The 27664-nt window shown below is 42.6% G+C and overlaps 1 protein-coding gene across 5 annotated transcripts in view; it reads left to right on the top strand.

Annotated features, from left to right (window-relative positions):
- Positions 1-26690, top strand: part of LOC119654167 (amyloid-beta-like protein) — a 92267-nt gene extending 65577 nt beyond the window's left edge. Inside the window, exons 2-11 of one of the 5 annotated variants that reach the window (XM_038059338.1) lie at positions 895-1065; positions 1149-1287; positions 9385-9606; positions 9670-10067; positions 10206-10373; positions 10427-10576; positions 10835-11427; positions 18463-18610; positions 18673-18849; positions 25156-26690. In XM_038059338.1, coding sequence (XP_037915266.1) covers positions 895-1065; positions 1149-1287; positions 9385-9606; positions 9670-10067; positions 10206-10373; positions 10427-10576; positions 10835-11427; positions 18463-18610; positions 18673-18849; positions 25156-25257 — 2268 coding nt within the window. In that variant the 3' untranslated portion in view covers positions 25258-26690. Of the gene's footprint in view, positions 1-894; positions 1066-1148; positions 1288-9384; positions 9607-9669; positions 10068-10202; positions 10374-10426; positions 10577-10834; positions 11428-18462; positions 18611-18672; positions 18850-25155 lie in introns of all 5 variants that reach the window. The other 4 variants (XM_038059337.1, XM_038059340.1, XM_038059336.1 and 1 more) reach the window with 4 other exon arrangements.
- Positions 26691-27664: the final 974 nt, after the last annotated feature.

Here is a 27664-nt window from a genome sequence, read left to right as displayed (position 1 = left end):
GAATTTCTTGGCCTCTCAGTAGCTCCCATTTATTTGACGTGTAAGTTTGTTGGATTCAAACGTTTGCGTCATTTAAGGCAATTGCTCAGAACTTATCAGGACCAAACTGTCATAATTCCATTTTGACCAGAAACCAGGTTCTGTACGTATTTCAATGATGCTAGAGCATTCAGCCTCTACACTATGTTATTGTTTCATCTTAATCTCAAGTAATCTAAGGCTTTTGTACCGTTCAGGCTTTTACATGCGATAACAAAAGCATCTTAGCCTCCCCCAGAACATATTACACAGTAGTTCTGCTCGGAATTGCTCCTCTTGTAGCAGTCTCCGCGTGTTTTTCTCCTTTAAAGAAACATGTTCATCTCCCCCAAGTGGTTTCGGAACTAGCTCTTGAATTTCTGATTGAGACTGTTTGCCATTAGTGTGGATAATGTACATGCATGGCTGTACCCTTACATAGATATGCATGTTTGCACATTTGCTTTTATATTCCCACAAAATGGAAGTTTGGTATCATGCCGTGTTCTGGGTTCGAAATGCTTTCTATCGACTGGGATTTAAATGTTTTCGATGGAGTGCGTAAAATAATTTACGACACATAACATGGTGACAATTGAGTTTTGACTTTCTTTCAGTCACGCTAAGAAAAGATGAAATTACGGCCCCAGATATATTGCTCTAAATGAAAATAATTTGATTATTATGTCCTCGAAAAGACTCCTCTGTGTTTGTACATTAGCAAGGCAATGAATACGGATCAAGTGCCAACAAAGTAATGACATTAAAACTTCTTGATATCAACAGAATACTTTGCCTCCTCCTCTTAATTTTGATATTCTTTTTATGCTTTTTATTACATCTCATGCTCACAAATCTATCTTTCTCTTTTAATAGGGTGCATCGTTACGTTGGGAACCTCAAATCGCTGTTTTATGCGAAGCCGGTCAAGGGTACTATCCACAACACTTGTCAGAAGAGGGTAGATGGGCTACAGATCTTAACGTCAAACCAGCTATTTCTTCGTGTCTTAGAGATAAAATCGATTTACTAAACTACTGTAAAAAGGTATGTATGTCTATGCCTTCAGTGGATATAATTTTGTTATCGTTACATCAGCGAATATTTCTCAAACCGAATTTCGATTTCAGGTTTATCCGAATAGAGATATAACTAATATTGTTGAATCGTCTCATTACCAAAAAATTGGAGGATGGTGTCGTCAAAATTCAATTAATTCATCAAAGTGCAAAGGAGCTCAACGGTGGATCAAACCATTCAGATGCTTAGGTAAGTAGTTAACTACGAGAATGCCAACTCGTTTCATAAGATTATTCCATTTCTTGTTTGTTCTATGCTTCCTTTGCTCGTAAATTACAACTGAATCTGATTGTAGTTATAATTACATACGAGTACACAAATTTGTGTAGAATCCTTTAAATGTATCTAAAATCCATTAAGAATTTTACTCTGGGATTTCGTTTTTCGCATGGTTTCCTTAAGATACGTGCCTGTTCCAATTAAAATGTTGCAACTGGTTCACGTTTAATGAAAGGTGCAAGGTCAGCGACCACCTCAAAATTCCCGGGAGAGGATAACCCAGTGCTTACTTTTACTAATTGACGAACGTAACCAACATGCCGCGAAGAATTGAAGTGGAGGTTTCAAGAGGCCAAGATACGAAATCAAATTGTAGCGTTATAAGGGCAGGAGGACTGTAAGCCATGATTCCAAACTGTGTACTCGTGTTTCTCTCTTCCTATAATGAAGGAGGTTTTCACTAAAAGAGCTTCATACTCTTTAGAAATCCCGCTAATTTTGGTTACATTCAGAGCAAATAAATAATTAGAGTTTTCAACGCAATCCGGTTTAAATGATTGGCCCTGCCTAAACTATTTTGTTCTTTTCAAAAAATGGAAAATTAATAATGAACTTTTGGATAATATATAAGAATCAAAATGTCGATGAATAACCAGAGAAAATACCTAATAATATTTCACTTACGAAATTGCGATTTGACATATCTGCAAAATACCTGGAATCCTAGGAACAGACCTAGTTTGCATCAATCTTTTATATGTTTTCTGTCCTCCCCTTTTCGGGGTATACGTTTAATAATAGCGTGTAGCTGCTTTTTCACCATTACTATACTATGACATGTGCAGAGGGTAAGCCAACAGCACCAGGTCAAACACAAAGACGAACGCGAACATCTATGACGCAATTTTAGCGCGAGGAAGGAGAATCGAGAGGCAGATAATCAATCTCTGGGAATGATTTTCAGTGTGAAAATAATGCTTTTTAATCGTCAAGTCAACTATTCTCGTGTCTGCTCTGAAGGGTGAAGTCGCAAGGATTGAGGCAAGGGAACAGAGAAATTCGAAAACCTTTATGAAGAACTGAGGTCTTTAGAGAGCAACTTTTTTTTTTGTCCCATAAGAGGAGATGTTCAGAGGTGGCGGTGAGGAAGACGGGCCGGCAACTCTGTCGGCCAAGCCAAAACCAAGTGGCCGAGGAAAACCTCCATAGTGGTGGCACCGGGAGACGCTGTACTCACTTTGGCTTGCCGGCCGTGATACAGCAGGAGAATACTCCAAAGGCCTAATCAGGGGGATCAGCCCGAGTCTGCACGGGGACTCATCTGAAGTGGCAATTTGGTCACGAAACCTTACCAGGGGTATACTGGTACCATTGGAACCGGGATAGCCCCTGGACTCTCATACTTCGGGTGAACTCTCATTGTATGTGAGTACAGCTCCGTTATTTGCGGTAGGCCCCAGAGTGGGAGCTTAATGGGGGCTATTGGTTATGCCCAAGCAAGAAGAGACCTTCGGGCCTCGGCGTGGTGTTGCATTTCAACACGGATGCCGTACTCCTTAGTTCGGTAGAGATTTAGGTATGTCTTCCATCCACCAGTGTGAATGCTAAACCATGCACTTGGTATAGACTGGTACCGTTGTTGTTTGTCTCAGCGGGGCTCTGATTGTGGTCATAAAATCAATTCGTGTCTTAAAAAGACCGTGGGATTAAGTCGCAAGACAGGTGGTCACGTTAAACCCTCAAGGACTTAACTGTCCCATAAGAGGAGAGACATGAAAACCTTAGGAGTTCTCCTAATGGAACACAGCTCACTAACCTTGTTGGCTCGGCTATCTATAGCCAATGTATGGTAGAGGTGGAGACGGCTCTGCATTTCATATCCATACGTCCGGTTTGCTTAGAAAAGAAATCACGGAAATACCTTCAAGAAGTAACCTGTCCGCTATGTTGTAACGACGTGGCTGCATTCAAACCATTTGATTGTTTTCAAGGTTCACTTGGTCCGCAACTCCGCAAATTTGCGGGAAGTAACTGGTCCCCTCATCGGTTGATCATATTGTTGGAATAGTCTCAGAAAATACTAAAGCTAGTGATCACTATCTTGATGACTCGGGAATCCATCATCGTCACTTTCGCCAATTTCTTGCAGAAAAGCATGTTTTCCCAGTCACGTTTCCAATGGTGTTTTTGTCGGCGTAGGAACGTTACCTTGGATGTTTGCCTAGTATCCAAGTCAATACAAATCGATTTGGGTCAGTTGCCTGATTTTAATAGCAATTCCGGTATGAAAGTTTTGGAGATTTAAAGTAAGTCCTGGTGTCTAATCCCACGGTCTTCTTCTGTTGTAAATTGATTTGGCGACCAATTACATATAGAGTTACGCGGTGACTAGCACCGTAGTACTGGTTTATACTGAGTGCAGGCTCAGCGTCACCTATCTAAAATCTCTGGCACAAGTAATGGGTACAGCTCCCGAGTTGTGCCAGACAACTTCATGCTGGAGCCCACAAGGCGCTTTGCCGAGATATGGGCGCAATCATAACCACCGTGAAACTTCTTCATCGCAAAGTCATACAACAGAGGGAACCTGTATGTAGTACATACTACACAAAGTCCCACATATATGGATTTGGCAGCTCTTCTGTTAAATCCGCGTCCTGACCTCGATCAGGTTCAGATACAAGTGTCGTGTCGTCTTGACAAGTGTCGGACGACGTAAGTTGCCTTTAGGCAACATCGCAACGAATTTTTCCGTTGACATCGCGACACCGGTTTTTAGAGACCACGCTTTAACGATGCATATGTATTTACGACTCCGCTGCTTGACTTCCTGCCGGTTGTTCCCCTTAGCAAGAATGAGGAGTGTATCCGCGTAAGCAAATAAATAGACGATTGAAGTAATTCTTTCAAAGAGCTAATTCGTGGTAGCTACATTCACAAAGTTTGGACAACACGGAAGACCAACCAGGAAATGCACCTTTGAAGTCTACAATGATTCAAAGGACAAAGTTTTTGCGTGCATGAAAGTGTCGTCGGTGGACCTGCTAATTCGAAACCCGCCATTGTGAAACCAGCCTCGGAAAATGCCTAAAAATACCAATTTCAGTCTAGGCATCTTTAATTTGTTATTGAATTGAATACAATTTCCAAGTCCAGCCTCATGATGAGATAGAACTGACTTCACATGTTGTCAGGACCACAATCATCCTTATTACATCCACAGAACAAATCCAACTTGTCATTACATTATAGACCATTGTGGCTTTCAACGATGGGTAAATTTTTCTTTTCATTTCGATAGGGTCCATGAAGTAGAAAAGGGGATACGGTATTGGGTTTCCTGGTGACTTAGTAGGTAAGGGTAATCCTCTTGTTGAAAGTCATCTAGAGGTTAATCCCCTGCATGCGGGGGGCGCCAGCATTTTTCAGAGATCTCTGAAAGTCAGGACAATTCTTGTAGTAATCACAGATGAGCTATTGGAGATCTGCAGGATAATAGGTGACAACAAAGCTTCGGGCTTGGACGGAATACCGAATAAGGCCCTTAATTTCGCCGAAAAAACTAGATCGTTCATTGAAATTTTCACAGGGTATGTACAAGGATATATTTCTTGCGGCCTAAAGGCGGCGTAAGTTGGTACTTTTGCTTAAGGTTGGCGAATCTCATGGGATCCTTCTATAGACTCACATGTCTCCTAGACATTATCGGGAAAATGGTAGAGCGGATAATTTTTATTAATAGGTTGCTCTCGGTTGTAAGATCCAAGGAGGTGAGGTTGATGCCATAAAATTGGTTTCTGGCTTGGCCCAAAATGCAATTCACGAAAAGGGGAGCATCAGTACATATTGCGTGGTAGTGAGCTTGAACGTGAGGAATGCATTTAACGTGGCCAATTGGAGGTTTGTACATAAGTCCCTAGCGACGATTGGTGCCCCCACCTATCTTACTGCGTTTGTCGATAGCATATCTGATGTACATTATCTCCGCGTACGTTTCACAGGGTTCCGTACTGGGTCCACTACTGTGGAATATCATGTATCTTCCCGCTCTGGTTGAGACTTTGGTGGTGGTTTACACTGACAAATAACCCTGGTTGTGGTCGCAAAGCAGCTCGAAGATGTTGAATTGTATTTATGCGAGGCTATCAGAGGTGGCTTGGCGAAAAAGCAACCGCCATGGGTATGACTCTAGCAAGAATGATGCCGAATGTATACTTGGAGGTTTCTTATCGTGAGGGTGGTGAGTTTCACCTTGTTGTATGCAGCCCCAGTTTGAGGACCAGTGCTGCATGATTTATGTAACGTACATAAACTTAGCGCGGTCTACAGAAGAACAGCAATAGGAGTGTGTTCTGTCTTCAGGATCGTCTCAGATATTGTTGATTGACACCTTGGCAGAGGAGATAGTGAACATATATAACGTCAAATTCGAATTTTTTCTATTGCAGGTGAAAAAAAAACTGGAGGGGGAGATCTGTAAGTAGATGGCAACAGCGACGTTATTACTCTAAAAGGGGTCGTTGGGCTACAGAGAAATCATAGGCAGTTCCTCACCGGCCATGGATGATACCGCCCGTATCTGTGCAGATTTAGATTGGACATCTCACTTGATTGTCCAAGCTGCCCTGGAGGACCCAGAGCGCGTATTCTTTCAATGTTCGAAGTTCATGGGGAGAAAAAGGCAATTTAAAGGAAACTCCGGGTGAAATGCTGTGGCGGGGCGAGCAATTTACTTGATGAACGCTCTTGAAAGGGTCGGTTGTTGTTCGCCACTTTACATGGTCTTTAACCCACTGACGATTATAGATGTCTAACTGCCCAGACGATCCCAGACCGATGCCTCATTCAACTCATCCACGGCTTTGCGCACTCTATCACAGACAGCCGTATTTGTTCGATCGTGGACTTAGTCAAGGCAAATCACCAAATCCCTACTGATGTGCACAACTTTCAAACTCATCGAGTTCACTAGGATGACTTTTGGACTATGCAATGCGGTACAAACCTTTCAGAGATTCATCCACTGTGTACTACGAAACTTCCATTTTTTTTCGTTTATTTGGATGATGTTCTGGTCGCGTCCTTCGCTTAGTCTGGGCATTTAGAGCATCTCGAGTGCATTTTTCAACGTCTCCTTGAGCCCAGTCTTTTATTCAACGTTGAGAAGTGCAAATTATTATAATCGCTCGTGAGATTTCTCGGCCACCTAATTACTCATGTGCCTTCATGTAACCGAATCGAGTCAAAGTGGAAGCGATTTTGAGCTTCCTATTTCCGAAAACAGTTAAGGATCGGAGAAGGTTCTTGGACATGTTAAATTGTCGTTTCTTGCTCATCGATCAATCGGTCCTTATAGCTCACCTGTCTGGGCCGAAGATCAAAGACTCCGGCCTGATTGCGTGGCGATGTTGTGCAGGCGTTTGGAGCCAGCCACAGCTGGTGGAAGCTTCACTTCTGACATTCTCTCAGCAAGCTGTACTTCTAGCTGTATCCTTTGAAGCTTTAGACATTATCGGCACCCGTTGAGCTTCTCTTCCAAGAACGGAACCCCCTTCAACGGAACTATAGCACTTAAGATAGCCGCCTACCTCGCAATATAATACTTCCTGTATTCCACTGAAGCGGGTCGTTCACAGTGTTCATAAACCATAAACCACTCACCTTTGCTTTGGAATAGAAGTCCGATAAAGTGTTCCCTCGCTAACTTCGGCACCTGAGTTTTATCAGCCAATATGCTTCTGAAATTCAACACGTGTGTGGAAAGGATAGTTGTCGACGCTTTGTTACGTATTGTGGAGGTCAAAATTCCCACCACAGTCGATTTTTCGATAATCACGGAGGTGCAAAAGGGCGGCGCAATTCTTTGAAGCCTCAGGACCACGCCACACATTTAGTGAGTTCAGTGCCCATATATTCCGCCAGACCTAAGACAAGGGACTAAATCTACATTTTCCGCAAGATATCGGTAAGGAAGTATTTTATGTCGTTCACGATCTAGCGCGCCCAGGCATCTGGACAACGAATCAGTTAGTCACCGCTAAATATCTCTCGTCGTCCATGGAAAAGGACATTAATCCTTGGGCTAGACAGTGCATCGAATGCTAAAAGCGCAAAGCTACGAAACATGTTAGGAAAGAGGTATTGCGTGTCCCATCGACTCGCCAAGCGCTTCCATGCAATCCATCTTGATTTAATTGACCCTCTGTGAGGAGTGGATTACACGGTTCGGTGTGCTGTAGTCATTAATCAGGAAATGCAGCTCGAGTCCCCTCTTTTCTCGTAGTTAGGCAAACTCCTCAGTCTCAAATGTTACTGGGCAATCTCGTACCACACGTAGTCTAATGGGATGTTTCAAAGATGGCGCAGGACGCCGAAAGCCGCTATAATGACCCAAAACAACCCTTTTTGATCGTAACTTTTGCCATTGGTTCTATTTGGTCTACGGACAGCCAATCGCTGCAAGTCTCGCAGAGCTGGTGTACGGAGACGACCTGAGACCCTTGATACCACTGAATTGACCCCCCACCAATCGCGCAAAATGTGGTCGACGTGCCCAGGGGTCACGACTCTTATATGCACGTCCTTATCAGGATGGATGGCTTCCGAAGGCCGCTGCAACTACCTTACGAGGGCCCCTTTGAGGTCCTCGAGTGAGGCTTACACCATATTAGCCTTGATTTCGGAGGCACGCCCAAGAGTGTCTCCCTGGCCTGGTTAAGGCCTTTCTTCTCGGAAGACAACGTGAAGCGAGCAATTCTATGATGGCAATGATCCAAGGTAAATTGCGAAAAGCGATGAGGATGGCGGCTCTTGTGGTGGCGGGTGGTTGACCTGGACACTTGCCCTGTGTATGCTATTTTTTTGGAAATTTCTATAATTTCTTTCTTTCAGGCATGGCTCGAGCATTTTCGCGAATATGCTGAAGATAGTTTTCATTGTAAACTTTAAAGATTCGTTAGGAATGCCATCCAAACCTGGAGTCTCGTAGCTGATCTTTTCTTGCAGTTTCTCTGCAGTAGCTGGAAAATATTGACACAATTATTTAATTGCGCATCGTTTGCTTTCCGCAATTTTCATGGCTTCGGGAGTCCTTCTCAGAAGCCTTCGCGATCCAAAAGGGCAGCCCGTTATGTATTCTGTAAGCACTCTTTTTATTCCCTAATTCGGATCTGCGCACAACTTACTTGGTGGTCCATGTAGGTATAGTGCTCACTCCCCTAATGCGGCATTCATCTATGTCAGGTTCATTATAGACCCTCGGAGTACAGGTATGACATCCAACTTCGCCTCAAGTAGGACATCTCCCCGACCTTTGAGGTTCAGCTGCTGACCGGCGGTGATTTTCCGACTCTAATCTTTCGGGCCCTTTACTAGAGTGCAAGTCATATCGTCATGTTCATCGAGTGTTGCGCTAGGAGTAGCATAGCAGCTAAAAGGCTTTTGCTCCGTCCACCCATAATGCCACGCGACTCGTTTGGTCCTTCAACCGGTGGCTCCATTAATTTTTTTTCATAAGAGTAAGTCCTACGCTGTCTCCCAGTGATTAATATTAATTTCTGTCAATCTCATCTCTGGTTTCCGTTAAGGGCTCTTCCATTCTCCGGACATTTGTCCTTTTCTGCAATGTGCTGATGATCTAGACTCTTCATCCCTCTTCGAAGCATATAATTTGAGTCGGCGGTGTAATCCTTGCTGATATGACTCTCAGCTTCTCATCTTTTGCTTAGACTTACCATTTGCTCATCAACCATGCTGTCGCTGCCAGGAGTTGTAAACTACCTCACCTTATTAGGTTCAATAGACCTTATGTAGCGCTCTTATCCCTCAATTTTAGAACCTGATTAGCTTCCAATAAAATTACTATTGTCGCGTTTGAAAAAAAACTGGAACAGTTATTCTATTGAAATGGAAATCTTGAAGTGCATCCTTTCCCAATGGCCACTTATAAAGTTAATGTTGCGGATTTTTAATATGAATTGAGAAAAGAAAATTGTAAATTTCCAAACACAACAAAATTTAATGAATTGCAAAAACCAAATGCTATATTAAATGTCCCTTTATTTCCAGAAGGTCCATTCCAATCGGATGCCCTTCTAGTGCCTGAGGGATGCTTATTTGATCATATTCACAATGCCTCCCGCTGTTGGCCGTTTGTAAGATGGAACCAGACCGGCGCTGCTGCCTGCCAAGAACGAGGAATGCAGATGAGAAGTTTTGCTATGCTCCTTCCATGCGGAATATCATTGTTTTCCGGTGTGGAATTTGTTTGTTGTCCAAAACACTTCAAAGGTAGCATGAAATTTATATTAAAATCAAATATTGTTCAACTAATGTCCACAATAAATCATAAAGCAGATACGGTTCGAGTGAAGAAAATCGATTTACCACAAATTCTACCGGAAGCTATGCCATCCGCATACGATGATGACTCTCAGAGCGTCGATGATGATGCCACAAGCGATGATATTTTGGCTGATGAGGCTTTGGATAATAATGGAGATGATGGTGATGAATATTATTCGGATGAAAGCGATTTGGATCGCGATTCAGATGACTCTGCCGAGATACGTAAAGCTGAAGCGGAAAATGCACAGCAAATGTCTAATAATGCTGCTGATAATGCGGTGACAGATTTGCCGAGCGCAGCGTCTACACCACCAGCAAAATCAGAATCGCCGCTGATGAAAGAGGCTACAGTAGATCCGTATTTCACACATTTTGATCCACGGCTAGAGCATCAAAGCTACAAGGTGAGCATTCTTGTTATCCCAGACTATTAGCCTAAACAGTTTAAAGTTTTGATAAAAGAAAGGATTGTATGCAATCCGTTTGCCTCTGGATTTTTGCATTTTTTTTAGTAATTTACCATTTCATTTCTCTCCAAGGAGGCGCAACAGCGATTGGAAGAAACTCATCGCGAGAAAGTCACACGCGTTATGAAAGATTGGTCCGATTTAGAAGAGAAATACCAAGACATGCGATTAGCTGATCCGAAAGCAGCGCAAAGCTTCAAGCAGAGAATGACGGCGCGATTCCAGGTGGGGATCTTACAAAATGTTGTATAGTCGAGCCTATGTTGATGTAAGTTTTAATGTTTCTATTATTTTAGACATCTGTGCAAGCATTAGAGGAAGAAGGTAATGCTGAAAAGCATCAGCTGGCCGCCATGCATCAACAACGGGTATTGGCTCATATTAATCAACGTAAACGTGAAGCGATGACATGCTATACTCAAGCGTTGACAGAGCAGCCTCCAAATGTAATTAAAATTTTTTTTTCAAATTTCTTTGTTTCCTCTTTTCTTGCGATGCGATTTCAAGAGATCGATTAGATCCTTTTCATATCTCCATTGCGCCAAGATTATTCGGCGAAACACTATCCCATATGCTGTTATAACGACAGCAGATTCTGCACCCTCTTCTTAGAATTTCGGAATCTTTCATTTAGTGAACTTCCGTAGTTTTGGCAAACCCGCAAGTTTAGAATTTTTTTGTATTAATGATATTACATCCAACAGGCACATCGGGTTGAGAAATGTCTACAGAAACTACTACGAGCCCTTCATAAGGATCGTGCACATGCTCTCGCCCATTACCGTCACTTACTCACCTCAGGTGGTACTGGAGGCCTAGAGGCTGCCGCATCGGAACGACCACGAACCCTAGAACGTTTGATTGATATCGACCGAGCAGTGAACCAATCAATGACCATGCTTAAACGATACCCCGAACTATCATCGAAAATATCTCAGCTGATGAATGACTACATTCAAGCTTTGCGCAGTAAAGATGACATTCCTGGATCGATGCTTGGCATGAGTGAAGAAGCTGAAATTGCAATTTTGGATAAATACTTTATGGAAGTAGAGCATAAAGTTAAGGAGAAGGAACGTTTACGATTGGCTGAGAAGCAAAGGAAAGAGCAACGTGCCGCTGAACGGGAGAAGTTGCGTGAGGAAAAATTACGTATGGAAGCGAAGAAATTGGAAGATTTAGTTAAGCAAGAAGAGAAAGATAATGTTGAAGGTGAGAAATCTAATAAAGAGCCGTCCAAAAAGTACTTAAATCATAAAGAATCTCAGAACGTTGGTGCTACAGAGGCAACAACAAGGTAATTTTTACTCAGATAAATAATGGTTGGTAATTTTTATAGTTTTTATCGGTTTATTGATGGCATTTGTTCTTGCTTATTTATAGAATTGAATTTGCTTGTTATTGCTTTCTTTCTCGGATTTGCTTTAAAATTGTTTTGTGAGTTCTTACAAGGTACAACCATGTGTTTCCATTGCGGAGTCGTTTTTTTATTGGTAGAGATTTTATTGCTTTCCGACCGTGGGATGCAACAGTTGCCCACGGAAGGACTATTTCAGATTCTGACCGTCGTAAGGGTTGAACGCAGCTCCTATTCCTATTTTACAGTTTCTTCGCACCCATCACTATGTGCTGGATAGATATTTTATTAATTACGAATAACTACAGCAATTTAAGGTCTATCGAAGTCTTGCTTCCATTCGTACGGAAATCTTGGGAAGCCGATACCTTTCCTAGAGAGTGGAAGAAGGGGATGATCGTCAAGATTCCAGAGAATGGGACCTGTTTTGAGTGTGACAATTCGAGAAGTATCTTCCTGTTGTCGTGAAAATAATAGTTAAATTAACCCTGGAATGCATAAAAGAAAATCTCGAAAGCTTGATTGATAAAGAGCAGGCCAAATTTCCGCTCACAATCCGTCTGGATTGAGCACATCAACCTCCCTTCTTCTTGTTCTTGTTATCGGTGGGTTTCTTCATGCTCCCTTGTTCGCAGGACGTGGAGTAATTTTAATGGACGACGATATCTCAACCAACGCGACTACGCTGACATCTGTTTGCTTTCTGAACGGGTCATTTACATTGCGGGCTGCGCCATGCATTGGAATTTACTCTCCTTAGATGACCGATAAGTGGGCCGCCCCAAGGGCACTTGGCGCAGAACAGTAGAAGAGGAATACGTGCGTCTCGTGTAGTCGTGGGGGAATTGAGGAGCATTTCAAATAACCACGAGGTGAAGTTGACTCGCTATACCCCACCAAGGGGTAAATGGAAACCATATATTGCTGGTTAACAAAAAAACCATCTCTATGCACGAGCGGTTGTTTTGACGACCAGTCGGGGGGTAAATTTTGTGAACTTGATAGGTTTACTGGGTCCTTAACTGCTGTTTTTTTGGTCGGATTCGTTAAGACACTCAGGACAAAAGCGAGTCTCTCCATCTCCAAAACGATGTGAATATCTGCGGTATACACTCTGCCCAGTCAGAAACTGTGTCAAGTGATAGTGGACATCTCCATGGCTGCGCATAATTCAAACCTGAATATTTGTAATTAGCCTGGGCATCCAGCTTCCTTTGTGTGAATTAGCTCAACGTTCCTGCCACGCCCTGATTATTATATGCGTTCTGTCGATATTCAGCGTTAAGATCACCGCGTGTTTCCCAATTATATAATCGTCGCATCTCTTCAGCCAAAATATCAATAGGGACCATTCCCGCGACCATGAAAGCTGCTTCGTCTGAAGTTCGGAATGCGCTAGCATTTCTTAACGCGATCAGACGATATACGGAAGATAATTTACTTCTATACGCGTGAACATTAAGGGCCTTCGTCCAAACTGGTGTTGCGTACAGCACACTGTGGCCAACAATAGCCTCCTCGGTGATTAGGGCCCTTCAATATTGGGCATCATGCCAGTTAACGTAGCTGCAACTTTCTCTGCTTTCTCGCCCACCTAGCTCAAGTATTCCTTGAAGGTCAACCGATGATCTAGCATAATCGAGGAACAGTGCGTGCGATTCTCACCCACTAAAACCACCTCCACTTCTTCGCCCATATCTCATATTATTTCGGGAGGAGCGCTCTGTTTTACACCAGCACGACTAAGTACTGGTGCATTTATCGCATTCCAATTTGCTTCTGACCTCAGCATCTCCTTCTTGAAACTATGGGTTCCGATAACTCGAACAATGGAACATAACCTGCTCCCGGTCCTCAGGTGTAGCATCGCATTCGGGGCAGTATGGGAACTCATCCAATCCGAAGCGATGCAAGTACTTCCTGTACTCACCGTGTCCTGTAAGGAACAGTTTTAGATGGTAATTCAACTCTCCGTGCTTCCGCTGGACCCATCTCTCAATAGAACGGAATCAGTGTATGGATCTAGCGTTCATTTTCGGATTTATTCCACAGTTGCAGTCATCTCCTGTACAGCTCCTTCTTAGTGGCTTTTCGGAACCCCGCAGCCACTTTGCCCTCTTTTTCCGGTAGAGACAGTGTTCCTCATTCGCTAGAAGATCCAATGGAATCATCCCCGCGATGACACACACTGCCTTACCAGATACTGTCCTGTATGCACTCCACATCCTCAGCGCTATTGGCCGCTATATCGAATTTACCCTTCCCCGGTTCACTGCGTTATACAGTGCACACGCATAGACACGAGCCGCGTGATTAGCAACCCGGATTTTGACAGTATGTTTTTCCTGCGATTGGTAATAAGGACCACCTCCGTCTTATCTTCCGCCAGGTTCAATTTCGCCACTTGGAGCCATGAATGGCATGAATGGTTTCACTTTTACATACTTTCACGTTTTGCGGGTGCTTCGCAACTACTACTGCCGCCAGGTTGTCTGCAAAACCAATCAACGTTGCTTCCTTTGGCATGTGAGGGCCAAGTACTCCGTCATACATTATGCTCCACAGGAAATTATCCGTATAAGGAGCCTTAGGGAACACCTGCTGCCATAACATATTCCTTCGGTCCGCTGTTCTTTTCGTACTAAAGAAGTCTCTCCGAGAGGTAACTCGCGATTATCTGCGCTAAGTAGCCAGGGACACCCAGTTCAGCCAGGGTGCCCTTAATCCAACCCCCGTTGGCAGAGTTAAAGGTATTCCTGACATCCAGCATCGCGATACCCCAGCACTCACCAGTGGTATATGCCTCAACAGCCAGGTCCACGACCGTTACTATTGAATCGACAGTTGGCCGCGCTCTCTGAAATTCATACTACCGCTCCGATAAACTATCCGTTAGCCCGATGAACGGAAGCAGCCTCTTGTTCATCACTCTCTCCAACATCTTTTTGCTTTTGCAGCTTCGGTAACAAAGCCAGTTTCAATCTTTTCAACTGAGCGGGAAACACTCCGTCCCGCATGCACGAACCACTTGGAGCAGATTTTAGCAGCAACTTCAAGGCTTTGTTCGGAATCCCGTCCACTCCTGGAGCCTTATTATCCCGAATTTGTCCACAAATCTCACGTAGTTCCTCCTCGGTCATCCCCGTGAACTGAGAAGACGTCCTATTAAACCGTAGCCTTCGAAAATCGCGGTATTGTTTCTTCGACTGCCGATGTTCTGGCTTTCCTCTTGTCCTCTAGCAAAGCCTCCCCACTCTCAGACACGATGCTCTATATAGCGCAATTTCTTTTTTCCACCAGTAGTTTAGTCTCCCACTATGGTGAAGCTTCCGTCACGGCATTGTATAGTCGCATGCCTCACTTACCCGCTGGTATAGCTGGCCCACTTTTTCCGAAGCCGTTTCCTTCGGATGGTGATCTCCTTCTAAAGCCACCAGGAATGTCTTTTCCTCGAAAGCTTCAGCTCATCCTACTTACCAACGAGGTACTGACGTAAATTACATCGATGACTGAGCCTAGCCCTCTACTTCAAAAGGCGGGCTAGTATGATGTCCAGCCGGCCGAAGGTTTCATTTGGCGCTTGATGTTCGTTACTCCTATGATGACTACCTGAACATAGGTGGGCACATTTAGCTGGCTTAGGGATCTTATATGCTGCCATTAGGCTGAGTTTAGAACATTTCTCACAATGAGGCTGATGATAGCACCGTATTTTTGCTACCGCCCCTTCATCTTTATGCCTGCAATTACCTGTCAGATTGACCAATGCGTTGATCGGCCAGTGCGAAAACCGTACTTTTGATTGGAAATGCCTCCTGCTTCCTTTACAATTGGGAACAACTTGTCATATATATTGCGCTTGAACAGCTTTTCCCTACTGTCCAGTAAAAAAATAGCAGGATGCAACGATGCCTTACCAGGTGGTTTGCCACTCTTTGGTAGCCGCAACAGGCTCTGCTTTTTCCATTAAGTCGGAAAGCTATTAAAAGCGGAAATGGCCCACTGCGGTCTTGCTTATATGGCCGCCATTAAAGTTATATTCGGTATTCCATTTAGAGCGGATATCTTTTTAGCCCCTAACTTTTCGTAGGTAATGGTCAGCCCATCATCTGTTATATTTGGGATATCCTTTGAGGGATGGTCTCTTTCGGTCGCAATAACGCATTTGCTTTGCGGTGAAAACAGAGTGATTACTATTCTTCGCGATAGAACTGGGCATTTGATTTGCAGGGCCCTGCTTCTTTTCAATTTAACTATTACCCGTCTATAGGCTCTTTCCCACGGGTTGATGTCGGTCTCTTCACACATTTCTTCAAAGGAATTCCGTCAGTTCTATTTGCTTGCAGTCATTCGGTACGTAGTTGCCTGATTTCTTCATTTCACCACCGTTCCACCTGGCTTCCGACAATTTGCTCAGATGTTTCTCTCACTCTACCTGTTAGTGTGGAACTTTCCTTAAATATCTCAGCGAACATTTTCGCGGTAAACATCTTTGAACTACACTACTTTGTCTGAGATGACTCCATTCTCTTCCTCTCCATTACAGTAAACAGTATGGCTTGATGATGGCAATGCGTCTAGTGTTCCCTAACTCGTCAGTTAATGTTCTTCATCAACGCGCTGCTTACGAAGGTAATATCTACCAATGAACCTATTCTCTCTTTACGGAAGATACAGGTACTTCCGGTATTAGCAAGCACAATGTCCAGCGAAGAAAAGGCTTTCAGAAATACCGGCCGTCTGTTATTAGAAACTTTGCTTCCCCACTCGGTAGACCATGCGTTGAAGTTTCCCGCGATTACAATGAGGGATTGCACACTTGCGTCTAACGCTAGTTCATGTAAAATTGGCTCATATTCCACGCTTGTTGTGCTTGACGGAGCGTAACTCTTACAAACCCATTATCAGGTTTTGCGGTTGTTTCTTCGAATGAGTACCGTCCTGCCGTCCAAATTGCGCATTTTCCACTTTTGTTGGTGGCCTATATCGCCTTATCTCCTTCCTCGGTATGATTGGCTAATAATCGCTACGTTCACATCAAGCTCTTGGAGTGACTGGTTCAAAAGATCATGTGCGGCCTTACAGTGGTTGAGGTTTATCTGAATAAATCTCCTTTACTCATTGCTTGCGGTTCGCTCCTACACAGTGGGCATCTTCCGCTCCCTACTGCGTGGCGCTTACCATCAAAGCCTGCATCTTTGCAGAACATGAATCCAGGGTCTTCCTCCCGATTCCGTGCTAGGTGGCCTTTTTCGCCACACCGCCTGCATCGGTCAGACCTCTTGTGCTTGCTTGTGTCAAATCTAGCTATGTGATGAGATATTTTGTCTCGAACCCTACAGGCAACCCATCCGATCTTCACTTTGCAGGCTTCCAGCAACTTGTTTGACCGAATAGCTTGCAAGCTGATGATTGCTGTTTGCCTGCCACCGTATGTGTGCTTTCCGCAAGTTCTTTATTGCGTTGGTACTTCCGTTTGGAACTTGAAATTGCCGCACAAGTTCGCTCCATATGTCCCCCTTGGTCGTAATTCTGTCAAGGTCACTGCCCTCTACAGTTATCTCGTGGGACAATCACTTGACCGTAATCACCTCAACCAAGGACCTACTACCCAAGTTCAAGTAGTTGAGCGTCCTCTCGTACTGCGTCCTCCGAAGCTCCGGCAGCAGTTTTCTCTTCTGCGTTGTTCTGATTCTTGAGATATTGTCTCCGAGGCCGCTTAGCGTCGGATTTTTCCTGACCAACGTTTCCGGTGACGATTACAAACGCATCCGAATGGGGTTTCCTTTGTTTTTATATGTAAATTTGCTTCCATCTTCTGAGATTTCCTTTGTAAGCTCGATATGAAATCCAAACATAGCACTGCCTCCGTTGGTGGCTCTTTGGTGTTTATGCTTTTTTTGGTGCTGGAAGCTTTACGTCAGTTTCCTCCACTTTTTCTCTGCTGCTATTTACGCCCTCTGCAGCTTTCCAGTTTGGACAGTAATAGATACCTGGCCTTTTCGCAGGTGTCCTTAAGAGTTCGGACAGTCACCTTAATATAGCGATGAACATTGTGCTTCATTTCTCCAAATTCGTAGAACGTGTTCAGGGTATTATCCATCTCCTTCAGGCAATTTTCCACTCTGAGTACTTTTATTAGCACTGCGTCAATTTTCTCGTTGGCATGCACCACTTCTTGCTTACTCTGCCAGGTACATCCTTTGTCACCATCAATATTTGGTGGGTGCACCTTGGTGGGACCCGAATGGTGAGTGGAATAAGTTTATAAATGGTAGTGAGTTTGGTTCATGATGATCTGTTATTATATTTCGGCACGTTCCTTGACTTTTTGCCAGCTCTAAATGATTTCGCTGTCATGCCATCCATTGATTTCTAAAAAGTCCTTCCTCAGTGAAATTGGTGCATGCTTTTGGGTCTTTTCTGTCATTTGTTTTCTCTTTGGGTTAAAATTTCTTTTTCTCGGTCTGCATTTTCAATGTGTACCCAAGGGAGGTTAGTATTTCCTTTCTGTTGATGAGGAACCGATCCCAGTTGCATGAATATCAGTCTCTCAATTAGTGAAGTACTTTGCCAGCTCTAATCATGTGACCTCTTTTAGGTCAAATTTGGATAATTCAGTTATCATTCCTACTACGCTGTGAATTGGTGTAATTGACATTCCTTCTGTAATTTTCCTTTCGTATAATTTAATATTTTTGGGAAAGGGTTTATTCCCAAGTATCCGTCAAAAAGCTTGCATGGTAAATCGAATTTCGCCGTCTCTAACGATCTCATAAGCATTACTAATATCAATCATTGTCGCTAACCCAATTAGATAAACAAAAGAAAAACAACTTACAAAACAAATATCAATTTTATCTGTTGCAGAAGATTTATTTATGATTTATTTTACTATCTCAACTTTCCTTCATTTGTTAATCTGCTGACTCTATAGCCACGAAATATTAAGCAAAACCTCTTACTTTCTTGTAGTCCGAAATCAAATCCAACAGTACTGCCGACAGTAGATGATGCTGCGGTCCAAAGAGCAGTAGAAGAAGTAGCTGCTGCTGTTGCTCATCAAGAAGCAGAGCCCAGAATGCAGCATATTATGGTGCATGATTTTGATCATGGAGAATCTGTAACTTGAAATGGATTACATTCGTTGATTGTGTGTTTATATTTTCTCGTTTTTTTGTACAGAACTATGCAGTGCGCCATGAAATTTACGGATCTTCGGACCGTGGCGGGCGAAATGCATATTTCACGCTCACGTTTGCTGGCGTAGCATTGTTGGGTGCCATATTTGTAGGAGTAGCTGTTGCAAAGTGGAGAGCGTCACGTTCACCACATGCACAAGGCTTTATAGAAGTTGATCAGGTGAGTGTTTAGTTGATATTGGGGTTGTTAGATATTGAAGAATTGGAAAATTGCATGTGTATTCTTCGAAAGAAGTAATTTATTATTGAACTTCGTATAATGGGAAATCTAAAAGGTCCTTTGAAATAGTAAAGGCGTTAAATTTGATGTGCTGCTCATATGTTTATAAAGAAGTGTTATTTGGGCGGAGCAGTAAAATAGTTTGGTATTAGCGTTGAGATGATGATATTCAAACAGCGAAGATGAAGGTCCAGCGTATGTTTAGCGTTAGTAATGACTGAGGATGTGAACCAAAATATCCCTGAGTCATCTTTATAACTCATCTAAACTTAAAATCGAATAAGAGTATTTATTTACTTACCATATATATTGAAGAGGACAACAAACGGGGATAATCCACTTAAATATTACCCTCGGAAATGGGAAAAATAAAAATCTTGGCCCACGTTTAATACTATAATAGGAGGAAGGGTTTTATGGATAAAGTTCTCTCTCACCGGCTTAGCCTCGGAATCGGGGGTGGAAATCAATTTAAAACTTTCAATATCGCGCGTGCTATACAAAGGATCGCGTTAAGTGCGACTAAACTACTTGTGTACTGTGGCGCTGTTGGCGCTATCAGGCTGTAGTTTTAGGTAAGAGAAGTTAAGAAAGTGAAGGTGGGTATGATACTTGCGGGAAGTTCTTTTTAAAGAAAAGAGATCGGGTTAAATCGTTTTGAATTTTTTCAAAGGCAAATCAGTTGGAGCTGCAGTAATCATGTCAGCTAGCAATACACAAGGATGCTTCGAACGAGGGTGTTAAAGTGCTACGAAGACAGAGTCATAGTCAGCAGAGGTACGCAATATGCAGTTTATGAGAAAAGCTGTAAGGGAAACAATGACGAGAGAGGGAAGGACAATGAAAAAAAGAAACGAATTCGCTGACACGACAAAAAAACCAACTTTTGTATCTGTATATATTCGTTTGAATTTAAACAGTGCTCTCATCATTGTAATTTTTGTAGAAGATTTTTCAGTGAGGGTATAACGTATGAGAAAGAATTCGCAGTGATCACCACGTGGAGGTGGGAGTAGGGTTTGGTAATAGAGCTGTGGTGTTGTCAAAGGGTAGTATAGGTCCCAGGGCGAAACGTGGATTGGTACCCACGATGGACCATAAAATCTGAAAATGCTTGCTGAACCAACATCAATAGCTCTACTACCAAACCCTATCTCCACCTCCACGTCGTGACCGTTGGAAGTTCTTTCTTCATGAAAAATTGCAGATGGAGATGATGGAGACAGGGACCGGATTCCTGGAGAAGAGTCACTACACCATATATTATAGCGGCCATCCAGTAACTCATGTGCTCGGAGTAGGTTTCTTAGTCAGCCAAAAAAGAAACCTGTTATTATCGGCTTTGAAAATATAATCGAAAAGCTATGTACACTGCGCTTGCGAGGCAAATTTAGAGATAACGTTCACGCCCCTACAGAGGAGACTGCAGAGTCGGAGAAGGATACCTTCTACGAAGCAGTTGAGCGGACCCTCGAAGCCTGTCCCAGATATGATATCAAAATCACACTTGGAGATTTCAACAGTCAAGTAGGGACGGAACCCGTATTCAGGCGATATGTCGGTTCCCAAAGCTTACATAGGGATACCAATGATAAGGGACTACGGATTATTCAGTTAGCAGTGTCGCATCAAATGGTTGTTGGAAGTACCTGATTTGCGCGGAAAGCGGTCCACAAATATACATTGGAATCTCCAGATGGGACCACTTTCAACCAAATTGACCACGGGCTAATTGAACGCAGCTACATGTAGGAGGGCCAATATAGACTCGGATCACTTTCTCGTTAGCATAGTGCTCCTCAGGTATGTGAAATGGAGAAGTACAGGTAGCAACCGCACCAACAAGTCAGCAGGAGCCATATACACCTCGATGCTTATCCAGTCGACGCAAAGAGGGAAATCTGATTTCTGGCCTAATGGGTGTATTGGGTTAAGATGGGTTGAGTACTTTCAAGAACGTCGACTGAAGACCACGGACAAATGATGCCACTACCAAGCATAGAAGAAACAGTCCGTGCAATCCACCGGTTTAAAAACCATAAGTCACCAGGAGCCGATGGAATTACAGCCGAATTGGTTAAATATGGAGGCGACCAGTTACACCAAGTGGTTCATCAACTTGTGCTCAAGGTGTGGGACAGCGAGTCACGCCTGACGACTGGCAAATAGGCATTATCTGTCTTATACATAAAAAGGGAGATATCACACAGTGCAGCAATAGTAGAGGTATCACGTTGCTGAGTACCATCTATAAGATTCTTCGGTTGTGTGTGTCGTTTTTTCCGGCCTATTTTATAATGAAAAAAAAGGACAAATTTTTATCTTTTAATGCCGAATAGTGAGTTTTTTATTCCTCATAAACCGGTATTTCGAGGAACAGTTGTCCTCTTCCTCATTGAGTTTTTGCTGTTGTATAGCCAAAACTCACTGAAGAAGAGGAAAACTGGTCTTTGTGTCCATAATCACCAGATGGCCGCCATTGACAGTGATGTACCAGTTCCAGTAAGATTGGTGGAGGGATGGAACGTCAGCCTCTCAATCTCGTTGCCCTAAGTGGGAATACCATCCGTCATGGATATTTGCATTCGTCCTGGTGTTTGTGAGGTTGTAGTTTGCACAACAGTAAATGTGATGATAATGAAATTAAAGTATTCTTTCTGGAAATGGAAACAGTGAAAAACGAAAAATATCAACGAGGAAGTTGTGAGGATTGCCTATACGGTACAACGGAGTGAATAGGAGACATAACAGACACTGCATGATGCGATTATACTACAAGATGGACTAGTTGCTCTTGTCCTTGTCATACTTCAATTTTTTTCTTTGGATTACGTTGCATCAGTTTAACCTAATGGACGGGTTTCAACCGTGCCAGAGATTAGCGCAGTGTATTCCACATGAGTTTGTGTGGTACGCGGTTAAACGCTTACTTCAGATTGAAGGAGACGATCTAGAGACAGGGGGTTTCTCGCAGTTCTTGGCAGATCAGATTTAGTTGATGGTGATTTCAACAATGTTCCAAACGTGCTTTTCAAGGTAATAATCAGATCAGTGTTAAGTTTACCGTAAAACCGTTTTCCATGCAATGATCGCTTTGTTTGCTTCACGTTTTCTATTCCTATAAATTTGCTAATTGGTCAGTGGCTTACCTACGAGGAACTTGTGGTAAAGACGTTTCTCGTAGGTTTTCATTGTGACATAGTCGTGCACGGTTTCAAGTATTGCTTCATAATCATCGATAGGTTCACGCCGTGGCCTGAAGTGATACCTCTGAAAGACATTACTGCACACTCTTGTTCTGAGCCTCTCTGTCGAGAATGGATTTCACGCTTTGGTATGCGGGCAATTATAATAACCGATCATTGAACGCAGTTCAACTCCTCCCTTTTCTCAGAGTTTAGCAAGACTCCTTGGCAGTCCAGGAAGCTGAACGCCGCTATAATGGCCCGAGACGACCCTTCTTGATCACAGGTCCTGCCACTCGTTCTACTTGGCCTCCGAACAGCCAATCGAAAAGAATTTGCTGCAAATCCCGCAGAGCAGGTATACGGGGAGAACCTGAGACGACCTGAGCGACCCTGTTCTCGCCAAAGTTGAAGCCACCACCACCCGTCCACCACGTGAAAACCGTGGCTGACGTGCCCAGGGATCTCGAATCCTGCATGCATATTCTAATTAGGACAGACGCTTCTCAGAAGCCGCTGTAGCCACCTTATGAGGCCCTCTTCGAAGTCCCGCGGAGTCGAATAAAGCCCTTTGTCCAGCAAGAAAACGCAACCAGGGTGAGAAGCGCACGACGCGTGCATTTTGACTTGCGTCAGCCGAGTTGCGTCTGGTTCTGCGCTGAAACCCCCCTTTGGTTTTAGCTTGGGGTGGAGTGTTATGGCGGAACGAGCAACTTGTATATCGGACTCACGCTCTTGCTATCTACACATTTTTTCCACCTTTCGGGTAATTTATGGATACCATGCCAATAAAATTGTTGAACTTTCGAGGTAAACCACGCCATCAAGCCATTTTCGGTCGTTTGCGTAAGAATTGGTGTGCTGGCCTGCAAGCGAGTGGCCCATCGATGAAAAGAGATGATAGTCGGATGGGGCCAGGTCTGCTGAATAAGCGGGGTGAGGTAGTATCTGAGCGTTTCTAAGTAATTTCGAATTTTTTTCGACGTGTGCGACGGAGCATTATCATGGAGGAAAATCAGCTTTGCTAATATTCCGGCCATTTTTCATTCAGAGCACGATGCAATTTGATGAGTTGGTGGCCATCGACAGTTTCACCAGGTTTCAACAGTTCATAGTAGACAATACGCCGCTGATCTTACCCAAAGGAACAGCATCGTCTTCCGTCCGAAGCGATTTGATCTTGCAGAAGATGTCGCTGGTTGATCGGCATCAACCCACGATTTTTTTCGTTTAGCGTTCTCAAAATAACTTGATTTTTGTCGCCAGGCACAATCCGATCCAAAAATATCGTTTTAAGGTTTTGTGTGAAACAAAACCTTATTAGAATCGAGTCGGTGTCTGTCTGGCCGTCTGTCTGTCTGTCACACTCGATTTATTCGGAAACGGCTTGACCAATTGTTATGAAATTTGGTGAGATTATGTAATCTGGTGTTCCCTTTACATGCATAAGTGGCGCCATTTTGTGTTAAGTTTAAGGGGGGCTCCCCATACATGTGAATGGAGGGTGCAAATTTTTTTTTCACAGAATGTAGCCATGTGGGCTATCAAATGAATAGTCTCAATTAGTACTTTCCGAAACTGGATTCAATATTTGATATTGGGTGAAACATAGGGGAGTGAGGGCTCAAAATATGACCCCCAAAAAGTGTAACAGGTCTCGTTCTCAGAACCTCAAAATATATCCGCGGTTCCGATATCTGCACAAATAAAGTTAATAATAGTGTATTCCCACATTTTAGAAATTTACCCGGCAGAAAGCAAGATTTCGCATGTGTTTTGGCGCCGCTCCATCTGCCTATCGCTCAATTCATGCGGCACCCATTTTCCAATCCTTTGAACCTTACCCATTGCACGTAGACGCATTGAAACGGCTTGTTGAGAGACACCTAATTGCTTGGCGAGCATTTTCCGTGTTTGAGTATTGTCCTCGACCAAAAGAGCCTCCAATTCGTGGTCCATCACTTTCCCGGGCCGACTTTCACGCTCCTTGTCGCTCAGATCGAAATCGCTATCTTTGAACCGACGGAACCAGCCTCGGCACGTTGTTTCCGATAGAGCATTGTCGCTGTAGGTCTCCACAGGCATTCGATGCAATTCAGCGGCTGATTTCTTCAAATTGATGCAACAAAGCAGAGCCTCCCGCAAATGCTTCTTTCCGGGAACAAAACTGGACATGATAATTGAAGAGAAAAAAACTGTTTTTGCAAGAAATTGCTGATGATATGAACTGACAATTGTTGACAAATGTCGAACTAAAAAAAAATATGGCGCACTCATAGCAGCTTGATACGCTCACTGACGCCATCTGGGAGCAAAGAGCGGATTTAAGCTTGCACACCTGGTACATACACAGGATCTCATGCCACAATTTTTTTGGTCGTCATGATTGGAGCTATTGAGGTTCGCTTTAATAAAACAGCATCTTCTCTTTAAAAGCCACCAGTGACCGTAGTATGTCTTAAATGGTGTGAAATGGGTTTGCGTTGCAAAGTTTTGACTATTACCTTCCAGATTTATTACTATGTAGATGATCGGATCTCAGTGTTTCCGCTTTCCAACGATCCGTGGGATCACATAGGTCTCAATTTAAGTCGCTTATAGTTGGGGATGGTTGCTCATACTTTACATCACGCCTTATCCTCCTTACCAATAACTGGATTGGATTTCTCGTTTGACAGCACTATCTTCGGATTATTGAGTAACATCATTTTCTTCTTTAGTTTTTATTGCGTTCAAGAATTAGCTTAAGTGGGATGATTATAGGTTTTTAGCATTGAATGTCTTTTCCTGGTTAAGCTGCCGAGGATCTTGTCACCAGCAGAGTTCAGATAGGATTTGATTTGGTTTCAACAATTTTATTTTATTGAGAACATTACTTGGTACATTGCCGGAGACCCTCTCTTTTACTTGTGCTTGAAACCATCTAATAGCAGGTCAACGTTTTATTGGAGAGGCGCATTACTGTTAATAATGTTTTGGTTAAAAGCCGTTTTATTTGTTCTCTTCCTTTCAACCCTTTGATACCCTTTGATCTGAAAACGATTGTCTTTAATTCTTACAGACCGTTGGGATGCCAATAACGCCAGAAGAGCGGCATGTTGCAAATATGCAAATAAATGGATACGAGAACCCTACGTACAAATATTTTGAAGTTAAAGAATAAAACCACTTGAAACAACAACAACAAAATTGAGCATTAATAATTAATTAGTCAAAATAAATGCGTAGTCGTAAGATAACTTAAAGATAATAATATAAATGTAAACTATATTGGCTCACGCACAATAGGTAATAAAAGGTGAAAAGAGATTTGAAGCGCGAAGCAAGCAGCGTTCTCGAATGCTGATCATTGTGTGGAAATGAAAATGATGAAACATGAAACCAAGAACATAGCCGTCGACAAAAATCAATGCCTTTATTACCGCCGATATGCGTGATTCTTTATGTATAATAACATTATTATGCTGGCAAAGCTCTGATATTCATATTACTGCAAGTGATTTTTGATTATTTTTAAATGTACGCAAGTATATTGTACTAAAGAATTTGTATTCACTTTTAAATCTAGCATATGCGTTCTAGATCGTTAAGGTACATTGTATAAATCAGCAAATATAGTAATTCAATAATCTATTAATGTATTACCACTAGAATCCGAGCAGGAAGTCCTGACCCAGTCCAAGGTATTAAGTAGCTACTATAGAACTTTTCCATAGACGAAGTCGTTTTCGAGGAAAATGTGTTACGTTTCACTGTCGTTTCGGGGGACCATGCCTGCCAGCATGTCCGCTTTGTTTGTTACTCGAGGTTTGGCTTTAAGTTTCTCTAAAACAAATCTGATGATCTCCTTTGATATTGTCAACTGCTGATGTAGGATAATGTACTCGTACTCACAGAGATTTTCCGTTGATTGGTGACCCGTTTACAAACTTACAATCTGATTGTAGAGCTTTAATTTCGATATATGCGTGTGCCCCTTCGCGAAACTAGGAAAGCTAACAATAAGTGGTTATACCCGTATGACCTTTAATATCAAACGCGTTTTATTGTCACTTAGAGTAAGACCTAAAGAAATGAGAAGAACTTCACAAATTGTAAGAAGTATGAAGTAGTACTAATAGTTTAACGTCGTATAAACACTCCATAATTGTAAAACAGATATTTTTTTAAGTTGGATTTAGATGCAGATGCAAATGCAGACACCTACTCAATGAGTCAGCATGCTATTTACACATAATATCAAAAAATGTATATTTTATATTATCAGATATAAAACTGTGTTAGAATTAAAATTATGCGCATATTGAATAAATGAAAAGAAAATGCAGTTGGTAAGCCATGGGTACAGATATTTAACTAAATGCATTTTTGGCAAATGAAAACCAATCATTTCAGATAACACAGAAACAGATTTTTATGGTGCGTTGCCGTACATGCAAAAAGATTACGATATTATGCTTTTAAGTTCTGTTCCTTTTAACATAAGAGAACATACTCAATTCATGCAATAAATACATTCATTTAACAGTAATTTCTTTTATTTCGTGTATGCTAATATTTATTGTTGAGATTTTGAAATAAATATGCGATAAAGTTGCTATATGTTATTATTTCTCGAATATTATTCGTCTTATTTTCCAATGTGGAAGGGTAGGAGATGTGGCTATGGTTCTGGGTGAATGTGCTGCTTCAACTGGACGTTGAAGAGGGGTTGAGCAAGTTTTGCAGGAACCTTTCAAACTATGATACATAGAAAATTGTAAAAAGATATTTTTATAGATCGACCTGACGTATTGTGGTTGGTGTTTTGGATACCAAGTGTGTCGCCGTCAGATTCGTACGAAAAAACATTAAGAAGAGGTATCGAAAGAGACGCTTGTCAAATTAGCTAGTGACCCCAATGTTCATCCAATGCATTATTACTTACGGTGATACATGGGTTTATAAATGTTACGTAACTGCTGGTAATCTAGCGAATGGCACGCCAAAAACGAGCCGTAACCAATATAAGCATATCCCGGCCGAGGGCTATAGGAAGTATATGGAAAATTGCGAGCCTGTTTTCAAAACAGTGCGTCTTTGAGTCTCAGATTGACCTGAGTTTGGCCTCAATATGTTTCTTTCAAATAAGTTTCTGTTTAGGGGCATCCCTAGGTGTTTTACGTCCTTCAACTGAGAAATGGTTGTATCGTTAAGCTTAACTAGCGAATTTGTTCCTTTCTTCAATATGAAGGTAACATGACTATACTTTGGTTCGTTGAGTTTGGTTCTCCAGCGGGGCAATCATTGCTCCAAATCTTTCAGATTTGTTCAACACTGAGATTGGAATCTGCGCAAAAAATCACCGTATTGTTGGTTATAGCCATAAGTTTTGCCAGCACTGTGAAACGAGAGTATCTATGTACATATTCCCTTCTGCCAGCCGAGTTTCAGGTTTCGGGGCCAATAGTTCATTCGAACCGTCACGATGAAATTCGGAAATCGAGAGAAAAAAATAGCGATTATTACATTGCACACGTGTGGATCGCGCCCGAAAGAAATCTGTGAGCTATTAAAGAAATTACCAGTGA

Source organism: Hermetia illucens, chromosome 4, assembly GCF_905115235.1.
Source record: "Hermetia illucens chromosome 4, iHerIll2.2.curated.20191125, whole genome shotgun sequence".
Classification (NCBI taxonomy): Eukaryota; Metazoa; Arthropoda; class Insecta; order Diptera; family Stratiomyidae; genus Hermetia; species Hermetia illucens.
This window is presented reverse-complemented; position numbering and strand designations above follow the sequence as displayed.